This window comes from Hyperolius riggenbachi, chromosome 4 (genome assembly GCF_040937935.1).
Source record: "Hyperolius riggenbachi isolate aHypRig1 chromosome 4, aHypRig1.pri, whole genome shotgun sequence".
NCBI lineage: Eukaryota > Metazoa > Chordata > Amphibia > Anura > Hyperoliidae > Hyperolius > Hyperolius riggenbachi.
Genome location: NC_090649.1, coordinates 64,846,101 through 64,872,867, shown reverse-complemented (window position 1 = coordinate 64,872,867; position 26,767 = coordinate 64,846,101). Strand labels below are relative to the sequence as shown.

The 26,767-nt window shown below is 42.4% G+C and overlaps 1 protein-coding gene across 1 annotated transcript in view; it reads right to left on the bottom strand.

Annotated features, from left to right (window-relative positions):
- Positions 1 to 3,934: 3,934 nt before the first annotated feature.
- LOC137571254 (cytochrome P450 2K6-like) overlaps positions 3,935 to 26,767 on the bottom strand; it is a 90,939-nt gene continuing 68,106 nt past the window's right edge. The window contains exons 6-9 of the mRNA XM_068280130.1: positions 17,955 to 18,096; positions 16,021 to 16,205; positions 10,960 to 11,101; positions 3,935 to 4,113 (exon numbers count right to left, since the gene is read on the bottom strand). Coding sequence (XP_068136231.1) covers positions 3,935 to 4,113; positions 10,960 to 11,101; positions 16,021 to 16,205; positions 17,955 to 18,096 — 648 coding nt within the window. The remainder of the gene's footprint in view (positions 4,114 to 10,959; positions 11,102 to 16,020; positions 16,206 to 17,954; positions 18,097 to 26,767) is intronic.

Sequence of the window (26,767 nt, the reverse complement as noted above, 5' to 3'; positions counted from 1 at the left end):
ATATACCCCCTGGCTACATATACTGGGCATATATACCCCTGGCTACATATACTGGGCATATATACCCCTGGCTACATATACTGGGCATATATACCCCCTGACTACATATACTGGGCATATATACCTCTGGCTACATATACTGGGCATATATACCCCCTGGCTACATATACTTGGCATATATACCCCTGGCTACATATACTGGGCATATATACCCCTGCCTATATATACTGGGCATATATACCCCTGCCTACATATATTGGGCATATATACCCCTGGCTACATATACTGGGCATATATACCCCCTGGCTACGTGGACTGGGCATATATACCCCCTGGCTACATATACTGGGCATATATACCCCTGGCTACATATACTGGGCATATATACCCCTGGCTACATATACTGGGCACATATACGCCTGACTATATATACTGGGCACCTATTATTCTCCTGGCTACATATACTGGGCATATATACCACTGGCTACATATACTGGGCACATATACCTCTGGCTACATATACTGGGCACACATACCCCTGCCTACATATACTGGGCACATATACCCCTGGCTACCTGTTCTGTGGACATCTCTACCCCTGGCTACCTGTTCTGGGGACATCTATACCGCTGGCCACCTATTCTGGGGACAACTATAGACCTGGGGCTACCTATTTTTGGGGAACCACGTCAGATTGAGTGTATTTTGGAGAACTGCTGCCAGGTGAGAGGTGTCTACCATATTAAGGGGGCATTCTACCTATTTATGTGAAATGCTGTCTATTTATGTGACTCATGACTGCTGAATTTGTCTTTTTGGGGGCCTCATGGTTACTGAATTTATCTTGTTGGGGGCTTCATGATTTGTTGGGGGCCTCAAGATCGCTGAATTTGTCTTGTTGGGGGCCTCATGATTGCTGAATTTGTCTTGTTGGGGGCCTCATGATTGCTAAATTTGTCTTGTTGGGGGCCTCATGATTGCTGAGTTGGTTATGTTGGGGGCCTCATGATTGCTGAATTTGTCTTGATGGGGGGGGCTCATGATTGCTGAATTTGTCTTGGAACATGCTGGAAGGTACATACTGAGGGAGGGTGGGTGAGCGTGAGCCTGCTAACCTCCATATACATTTGGCTCCACCCATAACCACGCCCGCATTTATTATGTGACCACGCCCCTTTTTGGCGCGGCACAATCTTGACTTTGGGGGGGCGCATTAATAGTCTTTGTCCCCGGGCGCTGAAAATCCTAGCTACGCCTCTGGTAGGCAGATTTCCGCTGGAAATCGTGGAAATTTCCGCTGGAAATTGCGGAAATACTGCCCGACTTTAACATCGATTTTCTCAAAAACTATAAGGTCTTTTTGAAAACTTTTTTTGCATCTTGTTCAAAAGATTCAGTTTAATAAACCCTGAAATTTTGGTGTTTCTAGGACTTAAGAGGGCTTTGCTATTAACCGCTAAAGTCGGCGGATTTTTACTGTAATGTAAAATGCAGAAAATCTGCATCTGCCTATTTTCTGCATGTATATTACAGTAAAAATCCACTGACTTTAGTGGTTAATAGCAAAACCCCCGTAAGTCCTAGAAACACCAAAGGGTTTATTAAGCATAATCTTCTGAACAAGATGCAAAAAAAAGTTTTCAAAAAGACCTTATAGTTTTTGAGAAAATCGATGTTAAAATCGGGCGGAATTTCCGCGATTTCCGGCGGAAATTCCGCATCGGAATGCGGAAATTGGTAGCGAAAAGCGAAATCGGTAATTGGTACATGACGGAATGCGGATTTACCGCGGAATTGGAAATTGGCATTCCGACCATCCCTAGTCATCAGCATGGGTGCCAAAAATACAAGCATTGCGTTTTAAGTTGTTTATTTTTATTTTTTTTATTTTTATTAGAATGATAAATAGATGACATGACGGTAACAGAAGAAACAGATGGCATCACAATATGACTTGCTGATGAGGATGTTGTAACCAGATGATGTCCATCAGCACGCAGGAGAGGCATAACCCTCTGAGGAGGAAACCTTTAAGGGACTATGGCCTCAATTCACTAAGCTTTATCAAACACTTTACCGAACATTTGATATTTTACTTCATGGCTAAAATCTCATTTTGAATTCACTAAGGTGTTACAGATTTATTGAATGTTTTATCGATAAAACATTCAATAAATATATAACACTTTAGTGAATTCAAAATTAGATTTTAACCATGAGGTAAATTATCAAATGTTCGGTAAAGTGTTTGATAAAGCTTAGTGAATTGAGGCCTATGTCTAAAGACCTTTCTTTCCTCTGGACATTGGAAAGGTGGTCTTGATCTTAAGCTATATACACATACTGATTTGAACTCGACAATGGTGGACAATAAAGACTGCTTTCGATGAGAATCATGACCAGCGTGTGTACAGCAGCCACATGGTAGCCCAAATGCCATTATCTTTTTCTCCCGAGTTTTCTCCTATGTGACATTTTTACGCCTTGTCAATGAAAAGCCTTTGAAACCACCGGCAAACAAGAAAATACTCAGTAACATTTTGATAGTACTTTTCACCTGCTTTTTGGTACTTTTAACTGAAAGGTGCTGAAAAGTTATTTTAAATAGAAGAATATAAATCATCTCCTAGGAGAAAACTCGGGACAAAGGGTTAATTCCATATGGGCCGGTGTCTGATAAAGATCTAGCATGTAGGATCTTCAGCGAACCCCGACACCTGATCACCACCCGATCACATTGTTCTCCCTCTGCCATCCTCCATAGCAACAGATGCGTTTGGTAGCCTGGAGGCTGATCCCTGCCAGGGGACAGAGGCCCCCTTGTGGTTAAGGGACTCATTGGCCCACATGCAATTCCACTTTTCTCCTACATTTTCTCCTAGGAGATCATTTGTCATCTTCTGTTTAAAATAATTTTCCAGTACTTTTCATCTGAAAAAGACCTGAGATGTAAGTGAAAAAGTACTATCAAAATTATTTTGAGTATTTTCTTGCTTGCTGGTGGCTTATAGGGCATTTTATTGACAAAATTGAAAATATTTCCTAGGAGAAATATCAGGTGAAAAAGTGATATGCATATGGCCCATTGTATCAAATCCAATATCTAATCTTTTGAAAGTACCGTATCTACAAGTGTATGGCCAGCATATTATTTAACGGGAACCAGAGGCCCCAGGAAAAACATTATATACATACCTGGTGCTTTCTCCAGCCCCATACGCACGGATCGCTCCCACCCCGCCGTCCTTTGCTGCCTGGATCCGCCGGTACCGGGTCCCGTCATGGCCGCCAGTCGGCCAGTCGGCCGGCAGACGCGGCCAATTGTCCGCATCACACGGGGCTCCCTCCATATACGTACGCATGAGGCTGCCTACTGCGCAGCCTCATGCGTACGGGTATGGAGGGAGCCCCTGTGATGCGGACAATTGACCGCGTCCGCCGGAAGTGACGGGACCCGGTAACGCCGATCCAGGAAGCGGAGGATGGCGGGTGGGAGCGATCCAGGCTTATGGGGCTGGAAGAAGCCCCAGGTATGTATAAAAGCTTTTTCTTTTTTTTTATTACGTTCCTCTCTGGTTCCCTTTAATCAGGTCTTACTTCCTAATGCATATTTACTAATTGTGTACTCCACTGCTTACAAACAATATATTTGCAACACTATTTAACATCTTTTTTATCAGTTTTTGTACAGTTTTTGATATTTTACAATATTGTTGTTTTGATGCCGAGATCCATTTCCAGTTTTTTTTTTTTCCTTTTAACTGCAGTTATGATAATTACTTATCAAAGGGGCATATTTAGTTTAAAACTCAGATATGAGCAACACAAAAAAAAGAATAACTCCAAGAAAAAAAGCTGATATTCTAGATTGTCAACTATGGTAGTTTAGCAGCATATATTCATTTATTATTGAATATATCAAGATAGCTGCAATCTAGTCTCGTGATATTACACACATTTCATGGGGGAGTGGAGCATTGGTGGCACCTACATCGGAGGTGAGGTCCAGTACAGCACCGGGAGGAGCCTTGAAGGTGAGGTTCTGCAGCAGTACGGTAAAGAAGAGGAACAGCTCCATTTTAGCCAGTGTTTCTCCTGCACAGCTTCTTTTGCCTAAAAAAAGAAGAAAGAGATGTTTTGTAGTAGTTACAATACATATTGAGAGCTTTATCCTTCAGTTACTCTCTTAGACCTGGTTTTAGGGTGGGTGGGTAATGACATTTTTGGAAAACTGGGTATCATTGTATTGTTGTCTGGCCCTGGAAGCTTACCTCTCAGGTCAGGAGCCATATAGCAAGCTGCTTTATGGGCAACCACAAGTAGGTTTGTGGCCTTTTATATGGTCAGCACATCACAGGTACACATGAGCATGACCCTTTACATGCATGTGCAAAGTTTTAGCACAAAATTCAAGGCTATAAACGCCCTGGTTGCACATTCACACCTTGCTGTGACTCCTGCAGCTGAAAGTGTGACCTATCCTCTGTTACTGCAACTGCTTCTTCTACTTCATTGATTGCATTCCCATTGTGACCCTGTGTTGACTCTGCCTGCCCTGAGGCTTGTTTTCTGGACCATGACAGAACTCTGGCCTGTATACTTCACTCTATTTAGAGTTTACCTGAGACAAACAGAATAAAAAATGTATACATACCTGGAGCTTCCGCCAACCCCCTTCAGGCTGATCACTCCCTCTCCACCTTCCCAGGCCACCTCAATCCTCTGCTAGGTGGCCTGGTAAATCCGCCAGTCGACTCGAGTTGGCACAGGTTCAGTCTAGTCATTCCTTGGTTGTGCTCCCTTGCAGAGCGCATGTGCTGACCAACATAAATCCCAGGGAATCCCAGGGGATCCCAGCAACTTACTTTCTGTCCAGCAGGGAGCACATCAGTGGAGTGAATCACTCAAAAACTCACTTTTTCTGACAAGCATACACTGTTCCGTTAGGCCATTCCCCCTTTGTCCTAAAGCCAAGTTGCACTCCTAGTAGATATCCTAAACCACACTACCTTTAGGTATGTTTATTGTATATTACCCCACCTTTTGTCCCCCCCCCGCCCTCCATTCCTTTAGATTGTAAGCTTACAAGGGCAGGGCTCTCTTTCCCTTTTTTGTCTTGGAATTTGTTATACATTTTATTCATCGTGTTGTTGTTTTTTGTTTTGTTTTTTACTTTTTTTATTTGTATCACTGTAATTACCAGTTCTGTATTTTGTATCAATTCTGTATTTTATCACCAATTCTGTATTGGTCTATACCATTTGTCTGCTGTAATGATTGTGGAATTATCTCCGTGGTCAGGGCACAACCTGTGCGCCGACACTGCGGAAACACTCCACAAGCGTTTAGATAAGGGAACCCAGCTTTTGGTGCAAATGCACCTGTAGAGAGGAATTCCAACCGGCAGATGGAGCTATGGAGTGCAGAGGAATAAACCCTCTGCACAGCCACAGATGCCAGATAGAAATTGTACGAAATGAAGCAATACAGGGCAAGATAGCCTCTCGAACGAGAGAGTGAGCACAGAGACAGAATGTATGTATGTCCACCAATCTAGTCGCCACCCGGCGACGGTAGACATACAACAGCGAAGTGAGAAAGCAATCGCAAGAATAGCGATTGCTAATAGAGACACAAGACTGAGTAAAGACAGATCATAGGATGAATAAAGATAGAACCAATTAACAAACTATAATCCAACATGAAAGAACAGACAGGACTAGCTACACGCGGTCACCACACGTTAAGTGCAATATCAACAAAGCGCGTGCAAGGCACGGTCACCGCACATTAAGCGCAACAGCGACAAAGCGTACCAACCCTGACTAACAAATGAAACACAAAAAAAAGAAAACAAACAAAGAACGTGAACGCTTGCTAATCGGTTGCCTCACCCAGACAACAGCAAGCGTTCGTTCCGGACAAGACAGACAGAAGGAGTAACCAGTAGCAACCGCAGCTAAGGTTAAACTCCAAGGTTCAGACAAGAGAGAGCCACCGCCTCTAACGCTAGGGTGAATGCGATCCCAACAGACAGACAGATGGAGCAACCAGTAGCAACCGCTGCTCTGGCTTGCACTCCAAGACAGAATACAGAAAGATCCACCACCTCTACCGCTAGGGCGAATGCGATCCAACCAGACAGAGCGATTCACTGTCAGCCACCATTGGAGAAAGTGCAATTGCAACAGATAAGACAGAACTAGGCAATACAGATAATAAACAACCTGACTGCACTAGAAGGAATGCTAGTGCACTCCCAAGGATAACTACTCTAAGACAATATTTAGCAAACAATTAGCAGAGGGGCTGTAACTCAAGGTAAGTCCAGCAGAACCAAACCTTTATGACCAGCAGGGAATTCTGGGAGGAAATGGTATTTATACTGCAAGCCTTCAAGAGAGGCAGAGCTATCAATAGCCAGATAAGTGAATGCAAATCCCTCACCAGAACAGCAAGTCTGAAACTTTCAGAGTGAAGACAGGTCTCCTTTCCAGGGACCTGCACCATACAGACCTGAAAAATGGTCAAAAAGCTGCCTGCCTGTGCAGACAGCAGAGCAGATCATTACATCTGCATTATGTACCCCCTGTTTGTTTCTTACTTTGTACAGTGCCACAGAATATGTTAGTGCTCTAATCCCCTATTTTATGTGCCCCACCTGTCCCTCTAGATTGTAAGCCTTCGGGCAAGTCCTCCTCCTTGAGTCTCCTACCTGTTCACACACCTCCATTACTGTACACCCATCCTTTGGATCTGAGAGCACCCGACTGGCCTAATCTCCATGCTCCCATCCAGTGACTAAGCATTACCTTGTACTCATACTGTGCTGCATGATCTGTTTTTTCTTGTATTCCTGTATTGTCGTATTGCTGTAAGTAACCCCCAAATATTGTCCGTAATTTTAACTAATGTGCAACACTGCGTAATATGTTGGCACTTTATAAATACAATAAATAAATAAAATAATTCAATAATAATAATAAGGGAGGTGGCGCTATGCCTATGACACTGTTGGCGCATTCTGCCACTGGATCATATAGAAGAGTTTTGTTGGGTTGCGATGTTGCAGGAGCATCCCACTGAAATGCAAAAAACAAATGTTAAACAGGCCTTAAAAGCCGCCTGCCCCAACACTTGATTCCTGACTTTGCTTGGTTTTCCATAGTCCCCAATAGGCTAGTCTGACAACAGACAAGAGTCTAAAACTTCTAACTGAGATCAGTATTCTGGTACTCTTTTCTCTAGGCTTGGTGGGCCAATCTCTGGAGCCACCAGAGGTAGTGGACTATCATCCTTTGTGGGGTTGCTCTGGTGAAGACCGATAGCCATTTGGACTTTTTGATTTTGGTCAGTTCCAGAGTCAAGAGCATACCCAAAGAACATAACAAATGTCAACCATACTAAAGGGCAGTTCATGATTTGACTTATATAAAGAAAAAGTATTAATACTATATAATAATTATATTTTTATAAAATGTTCTTCTTCTTTGCTTCTTAAGGCTCCTTCCCCACTTATGCATAGACTGTGCTGCGATCCTCATGCCTGTGGTTGTATGTCTGGGGAAAGGGGGAGGGGGTGGTGTCATGGTGGCATCTGGGGTTCCCTTTTACACTGCCCTCACTCGCTATACTAAAGTTATATATATACCAAATATTGGAAGCTAAAGTTCCTCCTAGTTTAATAAAAGTTAGCATTTGTCTTGGATGCAGGGCATGCACTTTTCAGTCTAGCAGAGGCGGTGTATGCCTGTGCGATTAACCATTCAATTGCAGCATGTGTTTAGGGACGTGCAGCCTTTCCCCCAACCTTTTCTTAACTTTGTAACTATGTAACTGTCAGGTTAGCTGCTCCCAGCCCCTCCTCCTGAGTTTCCTGTTTGCATAATAAGTAGTAGCAGATTTGCATATGATTTGCATCTGAATTGAATGCAAAGTGGGCAGAAAATCTATTTAGGTGCTGCACACTGAGCTGGTGGTCATTTCGGATGCAGCCTTAGTGGTATGCGCTGGCGTTCTCCTTGCTAAAGTATAGCAATGCCTGAACAGCATCTTTAAATGTGTCACTGGGGCTTCCCATTAGTTCCTTAAAGCGGAATGAAACCCAGCATTTCTACTTTGCTCTAATAGATTATTTACAGCATATTATATATACAACCAGCATTTATTTTTTTTACTAGAATTGCATTCAAAGGGTTAACACGGGCTTTAGAAGCTTCCGAAACTTTACATAATGTTATCTAGTGTTTAATTGTATCAAGTCAGGAATGTAAACAAAGCCTTCTCTCACACCACGGGGTCTCACAAAGACAGTGAGACACGCATAAATACTTTCTGATGCTTTCTGATTAAGTAAGAGGATAAATAAAGCAGTTATAAATAAAATGCAAAGTCAGCTCTCAGAGTAAAATTAGTGTATGCACAAAACCAAATAGGAAAACATGTTTTTATTGAATATGATGTCAGGGTTTTATACCGCTTTAACAGACCAGTGGGAATCCTCCTCAGCAAGCATTCCCATTGGTCACTCTCCTTGGGAAGAATTCCCATTGGTGTGTTAGAGAACCAATGAGGAGCCCCAGCAGCATATTTAAAGATGCTTTTCCGGCTTTGCTATACTTTTGTATAGCAAGTGTGGATATGTGCGGCGTCCAGATGATAGTAGTGTGGGACATTTCTGAGGATGTTTGTATAGGATAATTTAACCTTCCTGGCGGTAAGCCCGAGCTGAGCTCGGGCTATGCCGCGCAGGAAGATATCTCAGCCCCTGGTGGGGCGATTTGCGCACTTCAAACTGCTGTACGCGCAGCTAGCACTTTGCTAGCCGCGCGTACAGCTCGATCGCCGCCGCTCTGCGGCGATCGCCCGCACGCAGCGGCGCAAGAGGCCCCCCCCCCCGCCAGAGCCCTGCGCTGCCCGGACCAATGAGTTCCGGGCAGCGCTATGGGCTGGATCGGAGACGTCTGACGTCAGGACGTCGGCTGACGTCCATGACGTCATTCCGATCGTCGCCATGGCGACAGGAGAAGCCAAACAGGGGAGCGCGTTATATACGCGTTCCCCTGTTTGCTTTTGATGCCGGCGACGATCGCACTAGAGGGACACATGCGACCTCTAGTGGTGTTTCATGTAGCTACCACTCTGGTAGCTTTACATGAAACAAAATTTTTTTTTTAAAAAAAAGGATTTTTGCCTAAGTGGCAAAAAAAATTAACCGCCAGGAGGGTTAAGGGAAGTATTTTTAGTTAATTAAGCACATTAAAGGTTTATTTCTTTTTCAACACTTTGTGGAAATGGATAAGCAGAACCCTATACTCATTTCACCTGGTGTGGAGCGGCATCTAGTGAGGTTCATGGGGGCACCCTCTAGATGCCTACCAGGGCCTAAATCCACCCTCCTCTAGGTACAAAGGTGGAGATACAACCTTTGTCCATGGTGTAGTGGGAGACCGGGAGGCTTTGCTGCCCCCACATCACTGTTTTTTTTTTTTTTTTTACTGCAATCCCCGTAAAAAGTGTTGCAGGTTTTCCCGGAAACCCCAGTAGGAAATTCAGAGCAATGTTGAGCGAAAATGCCAATATACTTTTTACACTAATTTTTAATTTTTTGCGTTTTCACAAAATTTGCCGGTAAAAATATTGCATTTTTACAGTAAAAAAAGTGTACTAAAATATTGTTTTTTTCTTTGTTACCCGCTTTTCCTAGTAAATTAATTATTTTTCACATAAATGTCAAAAAGACAAGCTTTTTAGGTGAAAATGTTCAAAATCAAAAAATGGTATTTTCAATGTTGAAAATGACTTTGGTGAAAATTTGCAAGCAACACTGATTCACAGCGGTTCCTGTGGATATATATATATATATATACATCTTCAATATCAAAGGACTGATACATTATCTGTCATTTAACAGGCTTTAAAAAATTCCCCTATCGCAACTTAAAATACATTTTCACAAAAACTACAAAGTTCCATATGTAATTCACTTTTTTTCTCATGAGATTTCTCCTAGGAGATAATTTTTCAACTTCTTTTTAAAATACATTTTTAAGCATTTTGAAATTAAAAACAGAGCACAAAGAAAGTCAACAAGTACTGTCAAAATTGTACTGGTTGAACTCGATGGACGTATGTCTTTTTCCAACCAAAATAACTATGTAACTATGTAAAATTATTTTTTTGTCATTTGCTGGTGGTATAAAAGGCATTTAATAGACAACGGCCCATATGCAATTCAGTTTTTCACCTGAATTTTCTCCTAGCAAATCGTTTTTCATCTTCAATTTAGAATATGTGTATGTGCATATGTGCATATGGCCATCGGGCCATATGCAATTCACTTTTTCACCTGAGTTTTCTCCCAGGAGATAATTTTTCATCTTCAAATTAGAATAACTTTCCAGCACTTTTCAACTAAAAAAGTACCCAAAAATAAATGAAAAAGGACTATCAAAATTATTTTAAACCTTTTCTTGCTTTCTGATGGCTTAAAATGCATTTTATTGACAAATTTTAAAATATCACCCAGGAGAAAACTCAGGAGAAAAATGTAATTGCATATCGGTCAAGGTCTTTTTGAAAAAGAAATGCACGGTTTTCCCAACATACCTAGAAAATTTGGTGATGATAATAATGGGGTGAGGGTAAGGTAATAATAATAATAATAATAATAATAATAATAATAATAACATGTATGATGGCTTTGCTTTTAACCACTAAAGTGGGAGCATTTACTTTAATGTAATTTGCCCCGAAATCTTTCTGCAAATTAGTGAAAATGTAAAAGGCAAATTTTAAAGTCAAATGTGGGGCAAGTCAGCAAAAACATTTTGGTGAGTGAAAGCGACCCAATTCACAGCGAGCTCCAACTTGAAACATTTGCCTGCTCATCCCGATCACGGAGTCCTGCCAGTTTCTTTCAAAGGGGAATAAATAGTTAGAAAATCTGTCAAGAATTACCAATAGAAAAGGGGATGAGGGCCTCATTCTTCTTGAAATTGCCTTTAGCATCCAAAAAGTGTTCAGGGTAAAACTCGTAGGGTTTCTGCCAATAGGCTTCATCTCTCAGGGAAGAGCTGAGATTGCCTAGGACCGTGGTGCCCTGCGGGAGAACAGATACATAAATCACTGCATTGCTTTATATATTGTTTGAATGGATAAGTGGACTCACATTTATGAGATCGCTTGTCCTTCACTCCTCCAGAGTAAAAACCTAGTTGCAACTCTTACCTATAGAAAGTGTCTAGCAAGTAAAGGACAGCAAGGCATTGCCCCTCTTATCTTTTCAACTGCATCACAAGAGGAACTAGGTGCTCCAACTGGCATTTCTACTCACTTCTGGGATGACATCAGCCAGTGCTGGTGTCCGCACTTCTCAGAAAGGTGCATGGATCCACTCCCGACCAGTGGTGTATCTAGAAATCACTGGGCCCACCCTGCAAAACTTTGGATAGCACCTCTGCAAAACTTTGGATAGCACCCCCTCTTTCTGCATAGGTAAGCTGAGAGACAATGTTACTCAATTGGCTAGTGCATATTTGAATGTTTTCCCCGTGCAGATAAAAACAGTCAGCTAACAGCTACATTAGCTTCCTCGCTAAAACATTCATGTTTTCTCACATACAGACATAAATGGTGTGCAGAAAACTCATACAGAAATCCGACAGACGAGTGTGCTCCCAGCCTCAGCTTATTACACTCACTCTGTCCATCTCTGATGGAGCATAATTTGCTCTGCAGCCTTCTCCAGAATTACTACAGTACAGAGCACTTGAGGAGGGTTAGAGAGGTTGCGGGCTGGGCACTGTACACAAGAGCCTGCTGCACACTGAATAGGGATTGTCTACAAATCTTTGCCAGCAAAACGTTATATTGTTCATTATTAGTGGCTGAGCAGATGCAGTCATGAGAACAATTGTGTAGAGAGCAGCAAGTTTTTTTTTCTCTCTGCCCTTTGTCAAACTCTCAGGACAGGGAAAAGAAGCGTCTCCGCCCACATGGCCCTCTGCAGCTTCTGGGCCACCCTACGGCTGCATCTCTTGCAGGGTCTATTGTTACACCCCTGTTCTCAACATTATTAGTAAATTACTCTTTTGAGGTTACATAACATGCCCCAAAAAATCTGGACACCCAACATTTTGTATGGGTGGTGGTTGGCGGGAGCAGAGCCAGCAGTGCACTGTTAGGCTTGCAGTGGGTGTAGCTACTTTGTTGGTGTGGTCATTTAACATTTTTCAGTTACATTGATGGGTGCAACAGGCATATACTGTATATATATATATATATATATATATATATATATATATATATATATATTAGTAGACCCAAGCCCGTTTAAATACGGGCTCTAGGGTCTGTTTCTCGCCGCCGCCCACTGCATGTTACTGCACACGCGTGCAACCGGCGCGCGCACACCCGCACCACCGCACACGTGCGAGAGCACCCGATGCGCGCACACCCGCTGCACACTTGCTGCCCGCTCAGCTCCCTGGCCCCGTCCCCATCCTCCTGTCTCTGTGAGAGGCTGGGTGCGCAGTAGCAAAAAGCACGGACCAGCTACACAGAGACAGCACACGCAGGGACACAGGGGTTTTGTTATAGAGGATATATATGTATATGTATATATACACTGTATATCATTTAAAAAAAAAAAAATTCAGCGTATAAGACTACTGGGCATATAAGACAACTCCCAACTTTTCCGGTGAAAATGTAAATTAAACAAAAATAATTTTTTTTTCTGCACTCTCTAAACACTCAAGGTACTGTTGGGAGAGAAAATCCTTCTGTCTCTTTATGCCACTTTATGTCCCCTTGTGCCACTATCTGTCCCCGTCCTGCACTCCTCCAGCCCAGTGTGTAAACGCAGAGTATAGCAAAGCAGAAGCTGTGCTCTCACCTCCCCACCAGAGATCAGCTCTGTGCTCATGTGACCATCCAGTCTGTCTCCTGCTCTCTCTAGTGCTGGCAGCTCACTCTCCTCATGTCACTTATAATCACGCTACATGCGGTAGGAGATGCCAGACACTAAGCCAAATGATGAGATGTTTGTATCTTGTGACTCTGTAATAAAGAGAACCCAAGGTGGATCTTTGGGGGGCAGATGGGACACAGAGGCAAGTTCTCTGCCTAATGACATGGCTCTGTGTCCCCCAACAGCTGCTCTCTGACCCCCCCCCCCCCCCACTGCGCTATAGCCCCCTAAGTTTAGCAACAAGATTTGTCGCTAACTCAGAGGTAAACACACCCTGTTCAAAATGACTGCCATGGGCGTTCCTGCCATGGGCATTCCTGCAGGGATTCCTGAGCTGCCATTGGGCAGCTCTCACTCCCTGGCCGTGCCTCCTGCTGCTCCCCCGCCTCCCTGCATGCTATGAAAGACACACAGTCTCTCAGTGCAGCGTTGTGACCCAGAGGTCACGAAAGTGAAAGTGGGTCACGGGTGCGGCGGGGAGCAGCGGTTTTTGTGCCTACCTGATCCGCTCAGCCCTGCGAACCAGGTAGCCTACTTTTTTCCCCTTTTTTGAGCCCACGTCAGGCTCTCTTTAAAAGACTTCCGAGGCGAGAATGGGGAAAAAAAGTTAAATACCTGGCTGCAAGTTTTATCCTCAGGGGACTGTCACAAGCCCCCTAGTGGCCGGACCACACAATGCCTTCCAATTGGTTTCAGCACACAGACCATGCAATCTGTGGTCACAATGGGTGCACAGAAACCGCTGGGATCTTGGCAGCAGACGGACTAGAAGGGAGCTTGTGAGTTATGGTAATACAACTTACACACTATTTCAGGGTATAACTGCCACCACCACCTCTGTTACCATGGGACAGAGGAACCCACTGACTGTCTGACTCTAAACCAGCAAATAGAAAACGGTTAAACACACTCTATTTTATCTAGCTATCAACAATAGTAGTGACTCTTCAGAAGCCAGGGTTCAGTTTTGTGTTGCTGAATAATAGGTGTAGCCGAAACAAATAAATGATGTTAGCATCGTTTATTAAAAATGCAATATTAATAATTAATATTTAATTATTAATTAATTAATTAAATATATAATGTATTAATTAATATATAATAATTAATGATTAGAAAATCATTAAAATCAACAATTATAAAGACATTAGTAGCGTAGTAAAAAAAATGAAAAGGAAGAAAATACTTAAGTTCGTGGAAATATGTCCTTTCTGGGAAAACTCGTAAAGTTCCTTTGTTTTAGTTCAGGAGCAAAGTTCAGACAAGATAGCAGCTAACGACATGGTCCTCTGGCTAGCAGCAGCATGCTCTCATGAGGATGGGATTTGGAGGACTGAAGTCTGCCTGCTGGCAATGTGCTTTTGATGAAGCTGGATTGGGGGTGTGGCAACACCTGCCCACTCTGAACTACCCACCAATGACAGCCCACCTCCTCCTAGGGGAATTTTGAGTTTAAATTGTACAGCATTGTAACTCATAAATGATAAATGTCATATTTAGGTGGATAACAGATTCATATTCCTTAGATTATGACAATTCCTATGACATCAGACTTGATTAGGGTAAAGGGTCCAGTTCCTGAGAAGTTTAATAACTTGGTTGTAGCGTACCCCTTGCCCCTTAAGACTGGTATCAAAAGGTTCAGACACTACAAGCCCAATGATACAATTCTCATAAGTATCCCAGATACGGTATTCCATAAATAGGCAAAAAATCATATACAGTATTCATTTTCTCTCTGCTTCTGACCCCCCCCCCCTCCCCCCCCCCCCCCCCCCCCGCCGGACCACCTCTTGTACACTTTAAGAAAGACATTTATGTTGGTAAATTAATGCTGGTCAGGGTCGGCGCCAGCGGGGTGCAAGGGGGTGCTCAAGCACCCCCTAGAATTGTCCAAGCACCCCCAATGCACCCCCTGGCGTGAACTGACTTCAGGCGTCTGAGAGACGTCGAGTCAGTTCACATTGGCAGCTCGGAGCAGCAGGCAGGGAGGTCGGGACAGGAGGTCAGGAAAGAAGGTCTTCTGGCTGTAGGTGAGTAAATGAGTTTTTCTTTTCTTTTTCAGGTGGTACTGCTGATTGTGGTCAGAACTGCTGAGGAAGGATTGTGCATATTGTGGTCATATCTGCTAACGATTGTGCATATTGGGGTCATATCTGCTAACGATTGTGCATATTGGGGTCATATCTGCTATTGATTGTGCATATTGGGGTCATTTCTGCTACCGATTGTGCATATTGGGGTTATATCTGCTACCGATTGTGCATATTGGGGTCATTTCTGCTACCGATTGTGCATATTGGGGTCATATCTGCTACCGATTGTGCATATTGGGGCCATATCTGCTACCGATTGTGCATATTGGGGCCATATCTGCTAATGATTGTGCATATTGGGGCCATATCTGCTAATTGGGGTTATTGAACGTGTTTTTTGTTCAAATCTGCTCACATTACATGTCTTTTTTTGAGAAAGCCTGCACAATTATGTGAATTTTCTGGGGAAAGGGTCACCAAAACTTGGGCCCTCTGTCTTTGACTTTTAAAGGGAATCCGAGGTGAGAATAATATTGAGGCTGCCATATTTATCTCCTTTTAAGTAATACCAGCTGCCTGGCTGCCGTGTTGGTCCTCTGCCTCTAATTCTTTCAACCATAGACCCTGAACAAGCATGCAGCAGGTCAGGGTTTTCTGATAATATTGTCAGAACTGACAAGATTATCTGCATGCTTGTTTCTGGTGTAATTCAGTTCACTACTACAGCCAAATGGATCAGCAGGGCTGCCAGGCAACTAAAATTGTTTAAAAGGAAATAAATAGGGTAGCCTCCATATCACTCTCACCCCGGGTTCACTTTAAATTACAGCTAGCCCCGCCCTCATCCGGGCATGACCACGCCCATTTTCCGCCGGTTTGAACCACACCCATTTTTTGCAGTCATCAGCTGCCCCGGAAATTGGTCCAGCACCTGCATAGCACACCCTAAAAAAAAATTCCTGGAGCCGCCACTGATGCTGGTATTCCTATACATTAACATTGGTCACTCACTTTTGGAATAAAATATCCCCTGAAGGTGACATCTTTAGAAGTTGCATGCGGAAGAGTTGTAGGAGTGGTGTCACCAAACCTCATGATCTCATGGATGACAGCGTCAGTGTACGGCATTTGTTTCCTGTGCTCCAGTCTTGGTTCAGCTGTTCCAATGACTCTCTCAATTTCATCTTGTACTTTCTCTGTTTAGAAATAGAGGTTATTTTAATATCCTGCATGACTAAACATCACTTGATCACTTGGGGTTTGGTAAGGGGTCAGTTGATCTTTGGTAAGGCACATGTCCAACAAAGTGCAAGACCAACATGACACCATGACAAACCATTTACAGGGGTTGGACAGAATAATGGAAACACCTAAAATTTTGGCATCATAATCTTTGATTTATTTTAAGCAATCAAAACGTAACATATGTTAATTTTTTTGTTTATTATTTTTGTTATTTGATATGTTTAATTAAAATAATTGTTTTTTTACAGATATTTAAACAAAAGTTGGTCATAATTTATAATAATGGCAGATCTCTCAGACTTTCAAAGAGGTCAAATTGTTGGTGCTTGTATGGCAGGCGCTACTGTAACATAAACTGCCCGAATCCTTGGGATTTCAAGAGGTACTTTCTCAAAAGTAAAGAGAAGGAAAAACGTCCTCAGCAAAGCACAGTTGTGGTCAAAAGAAGAAGTTGTCTGATAGAGACCGTCGGACTCTAAATTGAACTGTTAGAAAATCTCGCAAGACCACGGCTGCTAAAATCACTGCAGAGCTGAATTAACACCTACAGAACTCAGTTACCACAAAAACTGTTCTTTGGAAGCTGCAAAAATCTGGATTCTACCGAAGAACAGCAATTAGTAAACCTCTCCTCTCAAAGACAAATGTTTCAAATCGTTTAGAGTGGCATAGAAACCACCAGAATTGGTCCCTCGAGCAGGGGAAAAATGTGATTTTCTCTGACAAATCATTGTTTACCTTATTTCCGATCTCCGGCTGAGTGTACGTTTGGAGACAGCCGAAAGTAGCATTTCATCCAGACTGCCTTCTCCCAACCGTAAAACATGGCAGGGTTCTGTGATGATCTGGGGTGCTATTTTTTGGAAATCTGCCGCCTTAGGTCTGAGTGCAGTCAGTTGCCCGTAGACATTACCTGATGAGTGCTAATGACTAAATAGAGAGCACCTGTGTGTAATCTAATGTCAGTACAAATACAGCTGCTCTGTGACGACCTCAGAGGTTGTCTAAAAGAATATTGGGAGCAATAACACCATGAAGTCCAAACAACACACCAGACAGGTCAGGGATAAAGTTATTGAGAAATTTAAAGCAGGCTTAGGCTACAAAAAGATTTCCAAAGCCTTGAAGCCTTTCTATGTTGCTGTCACTTATAGTAAGTAGTGACAATCTGACAGATCCAACAGCTTTTGGACTAATCCATCTCCTCATCATGGATTCTAAGGTATTTCTTCATTAATAAAAAAAACACTTTCCGAACTGTAGTTGCTCAATCCAACTGCCAAACTAGTGTGCAAGTGAATAGGGTAGCTGGCTGACAACTTTATAGAGATCCTTTTAAGAGGGTGCTTTTGCAAAGAATAAAGGGTAATACAGAAATTCCCCCATGAGGAGATGGAGTTGCCCAAAATCTGACAGATCTGCCAGTTTATTACTACCTACTGTGACAGCTACATAAGACATTTATGGTGCATTTTACTCTGTAGAAATGTACATCTTATATGCATTTACAGTATCTTCAGTTTCACTATTTTTTTTTTATAATGGCTGTCTTTAGCTGGTAGAATGTTTGATTTTGGTAATCCAAATTTTGCCTCCTGAGTAGAGTTAATTTGCTCATCACAAGTTATTATTATTATTATTACGATTATTATCACTAGGTCATTATATGAAGTCAGTTGTTGTTGAGGAACATCTCTTACTTTGTATATCCGGATATTTCGCCATGAGCAGAAGGGCCCATCGTAGAGTGGTGGATGTTGTCTCCATTCCAGCACCGAACAAGTTGCCCACCAGGGCAGTCAAATTGTCATCATAGAAATACTGAATGGCCTCTGGAGTGCGCTGTTTTATAGAAGAATTAGACATTTAGACACTAAAGGCCTGCTTTAGGAAAGCAAAATAGTATCTAGCAAGTCAACTCCAGTGATTCCTGAGGCTTCCCAGCGGGCCGGGGAGGTTGCAACTCATTCAGCAAACCTTGACAGGATATATTAAAAATTGTCTGTCAGGTGGTCAAAGACTATGGGCCACATGCAATTCACTTATTCTCCTGAGTTTTCTCCTAGGAGCTAATATTTTATCTTCAATTTTTTTTTAATTACAGTTTTTTTTGAAAGGTTAATACATAAGTGGCTATATGAAGACCACATTATTGGGTAATAGTATAGAACAAAATAACAGAAGATCCCATAACATCGCACCACCACACCCATATCACAGTATCAAAAAGGAACTTTATTTAATGACAAATTTGAGGTAACAATTAAAACTGTAACAAATGTGGAATTATCTCTGTGGTCAGGAACAAACCATCATGACCAGCAGGGAATTCTGGGAGCAAATGGTATTTATACTGCAAGCCATCAAATGAAGCAGCTAAGCAATTTGCATGACAAGTGGATGCAAATTCCTCACCAGAACAGCAGCTCTGAAACTTGCAGAGTGAAGACAGGTCTCTTTTCCAGAGACCTGCAGCACTCAGACCTAAAAAATGGTCAAAAAGCTGTCTGCCTGTGCAGCAGAGCAGATCATTACAGTACCCCCCCCCCCTAGGGACGGCTTCCAGACGTCCCTCAAAACTGATATTTCCAGCAAAACAGTCTGACTGAACATTCATGAAGGTCGGGGCAGCCCGACAAGGCCCAATTCCAGAGTCAATCCTCCCGAAACCGAACTCGTCGGAAGCAGAAGCCACCGAAACATGCCCATCAGTACTACAAGCCTCAGCGTAACACCCATCAGAACTGTGAATGCCAGAGAATAACCCATCGACACTCTCCGAGCAATACCCACCACCTTCCAGGGACCGTCCAAAAATACCAAACCTGCCACAATACCTATTCGAAGTGCCCCTTTCCACAGAGAAGCCACTGTTGATCCCATCCAGGGTACCAAGAAATATTTCTCCCAGAATCTCCCAGAACACTTTGAAGCTCCGCAGAGATCCCAAGAGGCCAGAACGCTCACCAGACTCACATGGAGAACTATCAAGAACCCCTATGGAACCTATGACAATTCCGGATTCAGGATTCCCAGGACAACCATCAAGATCAGGGCTTTCAGGGACCACTTCTGGGCATGCAGGCAGGCAGGCAATATCAGAACATGTCTCCATCTCCACCGAGGAAGCATCTGAGCATGCTGGTAACCGAGACTCACTTGGGCATTCTGGCTCACAGAGCGCATCGGGGTACACTAGCACAAGAGAAACCTCAGGACACGTCGAGGAACTGCCAACCTCAGAGTCCGTCATGACAAGACCAAACCCAGGACCGGGCAGAGAATCATCACAAGTAGTGGTCACAAGTACTGGTCTTTCAAAAGAAAACTTGGACTAAGACTTAGAAGTCTCTGTGACTGTAATTGAATCCAACCAGAACTCATCATTGACTACGCATGACTGAAGCTCCACAAGAGCTGAAAAGTAGTCAGTATAGCAGCAATGCCTACTGTAGTGGGCAATACCTCAGATGGTCCTGCGGGGCAGGAGGCATCTCCTAAAAGTTCTGCACCCTTTGGGAGGAACTTGGAGACCTCCAGAACATCAAACAAAACTCCAGGAGCATCATTTCCCAAGTTTTCTGACAAAGCAATCAAGGATTCTGAACTATCCATGTTACAGGGCCGAACATCAAATACCTTCTGCGGACAGGGCAGATGTCCCAGGGATGGTTTTACCATACGCTGGGACTGAATTTCACCCTCAAGAACAGGATGCACAGGAATATCTAGTGAAACCAACACTGACTCCCTGAGTCTAGTTTCACTGCAGGCAGAATTCTTCATAGCAGTCAAACCAGACTGCAATTCTGAAATGGCAGAAAAACAGATGTGACTAGTTGTAATACCTAGATGAGCCTCTGGGCTCCCTGCAGGAGATTTTATGCAAGGAAACATTGACTCATCCAGAGTACAGGGTAGAAAGTCAGTACTTTCTTCAGAGCAAGAAAGGGACTCACAAATGTCAGTGCGAGTGGACATCATAGTTTAATTCATGGTACAGGGTAGGCTCACAGAAACATTCTCTGGACAGAGCAAAGATCCCTCAGTATCAGATTCGCAAAACCAAAGCGCTGTCTCACCCTTAGACTCGGCTAACAATATCGAATCCAAGGAGTCAAAACGCAAAATTTGTGAATCCAAAATCACTTTAGGTTGTGAAACTGACGCTTCCAAAGCGTCAGCCTCCGCAATCTGTGGACCATACTGCAAAGTGTTCAGGACAGAGACACTGGAACAACTGTCATCTGGCAACGTGCCTTTACAGGTGTGAACAGAGCAAGACATAAATTTATTTGCAGAAGAAGTTGCGACAACAACATGAGGAACTTTATTAGTCACATTAACATTACTCTTGAGGTTGCATAGTTTAGGAAGTCTCCCCATAGCAGGATCATAGATGGAAGATCATAAAGAATTACTGGGAGAAAAAGATCTGTTTTTAAATGACAAGGAATCCCACTTATCGTTGACAAAACTGACACATTCATGCCGATCACAATCTGCAGGAACACTTGAGAAACAGGCATTAAATCGCACAGATTCAAACTCCACACAAGCAGTTGCCATGGGAAAGACTCTTTTAGAATTCACACTGGTGTCAACAACAGTAGCACCCTCATTCATGTCAGATTGCACAGTGTCTGAACTCACTTGCTTTACCCCAGAAAGGCAGGAACAATCGTTCAATGATGATGTCTCTTTATTGGAGTCAATTGGTTGGTGTGTGTGCAATTCATCCAAAATTGTCTGCCACACACAAATCACTGGATCCTCAAAACACTTGTCACACTCATCAGAATCAATCAAAGTGTATACAGAATTAACACAAGCATTAATAATCTCTTCGCTTTCTGCGATGCAAAAATCGCAAAATGCCTTCCAATCAATCTCGAACTCCTCAATCAAAGCCCCAATCTACCACGGAGCAAATGGAGGCTCAAACAACCCTGTATCTAGGTAACACTCATACAGGTTGGGATCAGGAACATGCATAGATTTTCCTACTCCTTTAATATACTGAATAATTCTGCCTATCACCGGATCCACATATGCTTTGGCTTGGGGCAGAAAAACCTGAGACTGAGAAGTCTCTCTGGATTTATCACATTCAAGTGTGTTCCACATTTCAGACTTTACAGAAATAATTTCCTTATTTGTAGTTGCTATGGGCAACGGATTTTTCAGCTGGGAAGCTTTTCTAGACACAGGCTGAACAATTCCATTGTCAACATCCATAGGAAGTGTTTCACTCAGATATTTGCGTCTTTTAGACTTTCCCTTTTTAGCAGCTTTGAATAACTGCTGTTTAAATGAAAAGGAGCTGTCAAGGCATTCCTCCTGCATATGCTTAGTAACCAAAGCAGTAACAGGAACATGTATAGGTTCATAAGGCAGTGGACAATTAAAGACCTTATGCAGATTGCATTGTCTAGGAACTTTTCCCATAGCCCGATCAAAAATGGATCTCCTCAAACAATTGCTGGGAAAAGAAAATCTAATATCCTTAGACAAGGGAATCTCAGATTGCACAAGGTCAACGTTCACACACTCAGAGATTTCACATTCAGTTGCTTTAGATACAGGGACATTAAACTGATTGTTACACTGAATGGTTTTGCATGGAAGGGATAGAACAGCTGACTGATTAGCAGGTACACACTCATCAAGAACAGATGGCAAACAAGGCAGTTTAAACCAATGGGGAAAAATCAATGTAAGAAACTGATAAGGATTATCATTCCAGGAATGATTTTTCAAAACTTCATAAGCCCACGAAAACAGATCCTCCTGCAATAGAACACACGCCGATTGGAGAGCCCATGTGCACGGATCAGTAATTTGAAAGGTAGGATTCAGAAAGAATCTTACACATTCAGACAGGAACTCCTCCTTGGTTTCAGAGTCTAGTTTTGTAAACCTCTTAAAGGTATAAGCACCATAATCGACAAAATCGTACAAATTGGAAATTCCCTCTACACTGGGAATTTCGGTTTGGCTGGTCATACTGTAACGAATGTGGAATTATCTCCGTGGTCAGTGCACCAGAGGTGCGCCGACACTGCGGAATCCTCCACAAGCGTCTGAATAATAGAACCCAGCTTTGGTGCAATGCACCTGTAGAGGGGAATTCCCACTGGCAGATGGAGCTGTAGAGTGCAGAGGAATAAACCCTCTGCACTGCCACAGATGCCAGGTAGGAATTGTACGAGGGGAAGCAATACAAGGCAGGATAACCCCTAGTGAGAGAGAGTGAGCAAAGAGACAGAATGTATGTATGTCCACCAATCTAGTCGCCACCTGGAGACGGTGAACACACAACAGCAAGACACAGCAAACAATAATGATCAGAACGCCAAAGGAAATAACAAACACTCTATCTAAACGCGGTCGCCGCACGAGAAGCACAACAGCAACAAAACACGTTAATGGCGCGGTCTCCACACGAGAAGCACAACAGAGACAAAACACGCCAACCCTAACTAACACATGAACCGAGAAACACAAACAAACAAATAACAGAAACGCTTTCTAATCGGTTGCCTTACCTCAGGCAACAGCAAGTGTTTTGCTCCGGACAAACAGACAACAGTAACAAGTCAGATAGGATCTACTGTTCTTCCGCAAGAGCGAGTGCATTCCGTACACAGGAACAGGACTGAAAGAATCCACTGCTCTTCCGCAAGAGCGAGTGCGATCCGCACAACAAGACAGACAGAAGGAGTAACCAGCAGCAACCGCAGCTGAGGTTAAACTCCAAGACTGAATACAGAGAGATCCACCGCCTCTAACGCTAGGGCGAGTGCGATCCAAACAGACAGAGCGTTTTTGTGTCAGCCACCGCTGGCGACAGAACAATCGCAACGGAAAGACAGAACAATTCACTACCGCCAACCGCTGGCGACAGTGCAATCACAAGGACAAGATAAGACAGAATAGGCAGTACAAATATACATAACCTGACTGCACTAAACAGAAATGCAAGGAGCACTCCCAAAGGGAACTACTCTAAGCTAGCAATAATAGCCAACAATGAGAAGAGGGCTGAGACTCCAGGCAAGTTAGCAGGAACAAACCATCATGACCAGCAGGGAATTCTGGGAGCAAATGGTATTTATACTGCAAGCCATCAAAGGAAGCAGCTAAGCAATTTGCATGACAAGTGGATGCAAATTCCTCACCAGCAGAGCAACTCTGAAACTTGCAGAGTGAAGACAGGTCTCTTTTCCAGAGACCTGCAGCACTCAGACCTAAAAGATGGTCAAAAAGCTGTCTGCCTGGGCAGACAGCAGAGCAGATCATTACAAAAACCATTTAAAACCAATATTATAGGGGAACCTCCCAACTTTTTAAGCTGAGAAAGAGGGACCCTTAAGCCACACCCCTGATCATGCCCCTGTCACACCCCTAGTCACGCACACCATAAAGATTTCATAAGAAAAATATGTTGTTTTATCATTTAAACCACGCTGGTCCTTTCTATCCTGGTTCACTTTCCTTCTCAAACAAAAAGCAAAGAACCCCCTCCCTTATAATCTGATACCAAGCTAAAGGCAATCACTTAAATACAGCTCAGGACACCAGGATCCATATAAAAATCTTTATTTATGACCAGCTTAAAAATAAAAACAATTAAAAACAAGCAGCCAGGCCTGGTACACAAGTCCCTAAATAACAAGGTAACAATAGAGTAGAGTGAAAAAGTTATATAAATATATTTCTTCTGGTTATTACTGTGACAATTGTATAGCAGTGTCCCAATCTTATAAAAAATATGTAATACTAAGGACTTCTGCTTCACAGATCAATATCCCAGAAGGAGTACATAATAACATATAAATACTATTGTCATACCACTACCTGCTAAAAATAAGGTGACCTTATTTTTAGCAGGTAGTGGTATGACAATAGTATTTATATGTTATTATGTACTCCTTCTGGGATATTGATCTGTGAAGCAGAAGTCCTTAGTATTACATATTTTTTATAAGATTGGGACACTGCTATACAATTGTCACAGTAATAACCAGAAGAAATATATTTATATAACTTTTTCACTCTACTCTATTGTTACCTTGTTATTTAGGGACTTGTGTACCAGGCCTGGCTGCTTGTTTTTAATTGTTTTTATTTTTAAGCTGGTCATAAATAAAGATTTTTTCATGGATCCTGGTGTCCTGAGCTGTATTTAAGTGATTGCCTTTAGCTTGGTATCAGATTATAAGGGAGGTGGTTCTTTGCTTTTTGTTTGAGTATCAATTTTTGAGGTCGATGACCTACTCCCCTAATTATCAATACCTATGAAGGTGATTAAGATAACTTTGATGTTAGTTATGCTTGCTCGTATCTTTTTAGTATGAATCTGGTTCACTTTCCTTCATATTAACATTATAAAATTAATAATATATCAATTTAAAACATGGGAATAAAGTTTATAGTCAATCAAACACATGTTTTAGTATAGAAATATATATATTTACATAGAAAGATAGAAAGAGGGACAAAGTCCTGAAAGAGGGACAAATGAGGAGGAAAGATGGACAGAGAGACAGGGCTCCCAAAGAGGTACTGTCCCTCCAAAAAAGGGAGAGTTGGGAGCTATGAAATTAGGTCTGATATATAGTTGATAAACCGCTCAATTACTGACCAATTATCATATGCAATAGAACACTTGATTGGTAAGGGGCAGGGCAAAGTGTCAGTGCAATAAATATCTGCACCAACTCTAAATATGTCTGAATACACACAATAAAGTGCCCATGCCAGAAAAAAGAAATAAAGAAAATACCAATAGGAAAAGTGCCATACACCAGGAGAATAGAAGTGCTGTGAAATAAAGGAGATAGGTGCCAGTGCCGAAAGTAAACAATGCCCGCTACCCAGATAAACAGTATAGTGTGCAAAGACAACCGCAGTGATAAGACTGCCGCTGCACCCCACATTGCATTCTAGCTGTTCTGGAGGCGTAATTAGCTTTAATGGAAATGAAAGGGATGATTTGCATATTCAGCAGTGATGCAATGTGGGACACCTCAGAGCTCGCTCCATGAGCAGAGGGGCCTGAATAATTGCAGATACCTTTTGACCACCACTACAGTATATCACTTTATCCAACATTACAGTATACCTACATCCTCTGTGACTTTATCTAAGCCACACGGACGTAGATATACGTCTTGTAGCTGAAACACAGCTGTGCACGATTGGGCATTACTCCTGTGTACACATCCGGCACTATCTGCTACAACACTAATTGGTGAAAGGGAATATATGTTCTCTGAGCCAATAAGATTTAATTTTACCATTAAAATGTTTTTATTTTCTTACTTCATAGTGAAAAATACACACTGTTGTATTATTTCAGAATAAAATATCCTCACCATAAATTGTGACGGTATCATAATCTAAGTTTTGTGATAAACGGTAGAAATAGCCGTTATTTAAAATGCATAGAAAACAAAATTGTTTGAGGGCCATACAATGAAAGCCTTGGCTTGAAAAAAATAAAATAAAAAAAATATATATATATTTCATTTAGGTGCCATAAGCAGGGATAAAGTTATTAATGATTAAATAGGGACATAGCCAAAATTTCTAAAATTGCTCTGATCCATAAGAAAAAACAAGGACTGGATGCAAAGTGAAGGCAAGTTTCTGTCTCAGAATGTCTCTGATCAATAATGCAGTATACTTCTATGTCTGATTTTAAGCCCATTTTATGATAGGGGCATAGTTTGTCTGATACATGTAAATGACAAATATATTGCTCATCTCTGCATATAGTGATAGTAAATGAACTACAACATTTGCTAACCTCAACTGTAATAATTAGCTTCTCTCACATTCCTTCCTTTGCTTTCTCTTGAGGAGGGTGATTCACTGAAGTGCATGAAAGCCATGAAACAAGTACAGGACTCACACATGCACATCATCTCCCATTGACTATATTTACGATGCAGCGTATATTTACGCACAGCAGCGTGTATTTTTGTGCTGCTCCACAGCCCAGGTACTAGGCTCTGCCCCTCGCTGCCGTCCTCCTGCTTGCAGAATAAATTATATATTTCTTTAACATTCTTCTTATATTTGAAAAATATGAATTCTGATTCTGATGAACAAAAAAACAGACTTGCCACCACTAGGCTCTGCCCCCATGGCGTTCTCATTCACTGGACTTTTCAAGGGACAAGAATTGCATGGTTAAATAACTAGCGGGGCAGAGGATTTCGGGGCCGTCAGTGGGCGGATGTCCCATTGACATTGGCGGGAGGCGGAGGCAGGCACTGAGGTTGACAAATACTGTGCAGCAGCAGAAAATCAGGCATGCGCAGTCATTTGTCAACAGCTGAGGATGTGATGACCAAGGCTCCAGCATGTGATGACGTTTTGCTTGTGTGTGCTGAGCAGCATTCAGGCAGCACAAGCTGTCATTACACTGGCATTCTATAGAAAAAATCCCTGCACATCATACTCCACTAGTGCAAACCAGACAGAAGTGTACCCTGTAAAATAA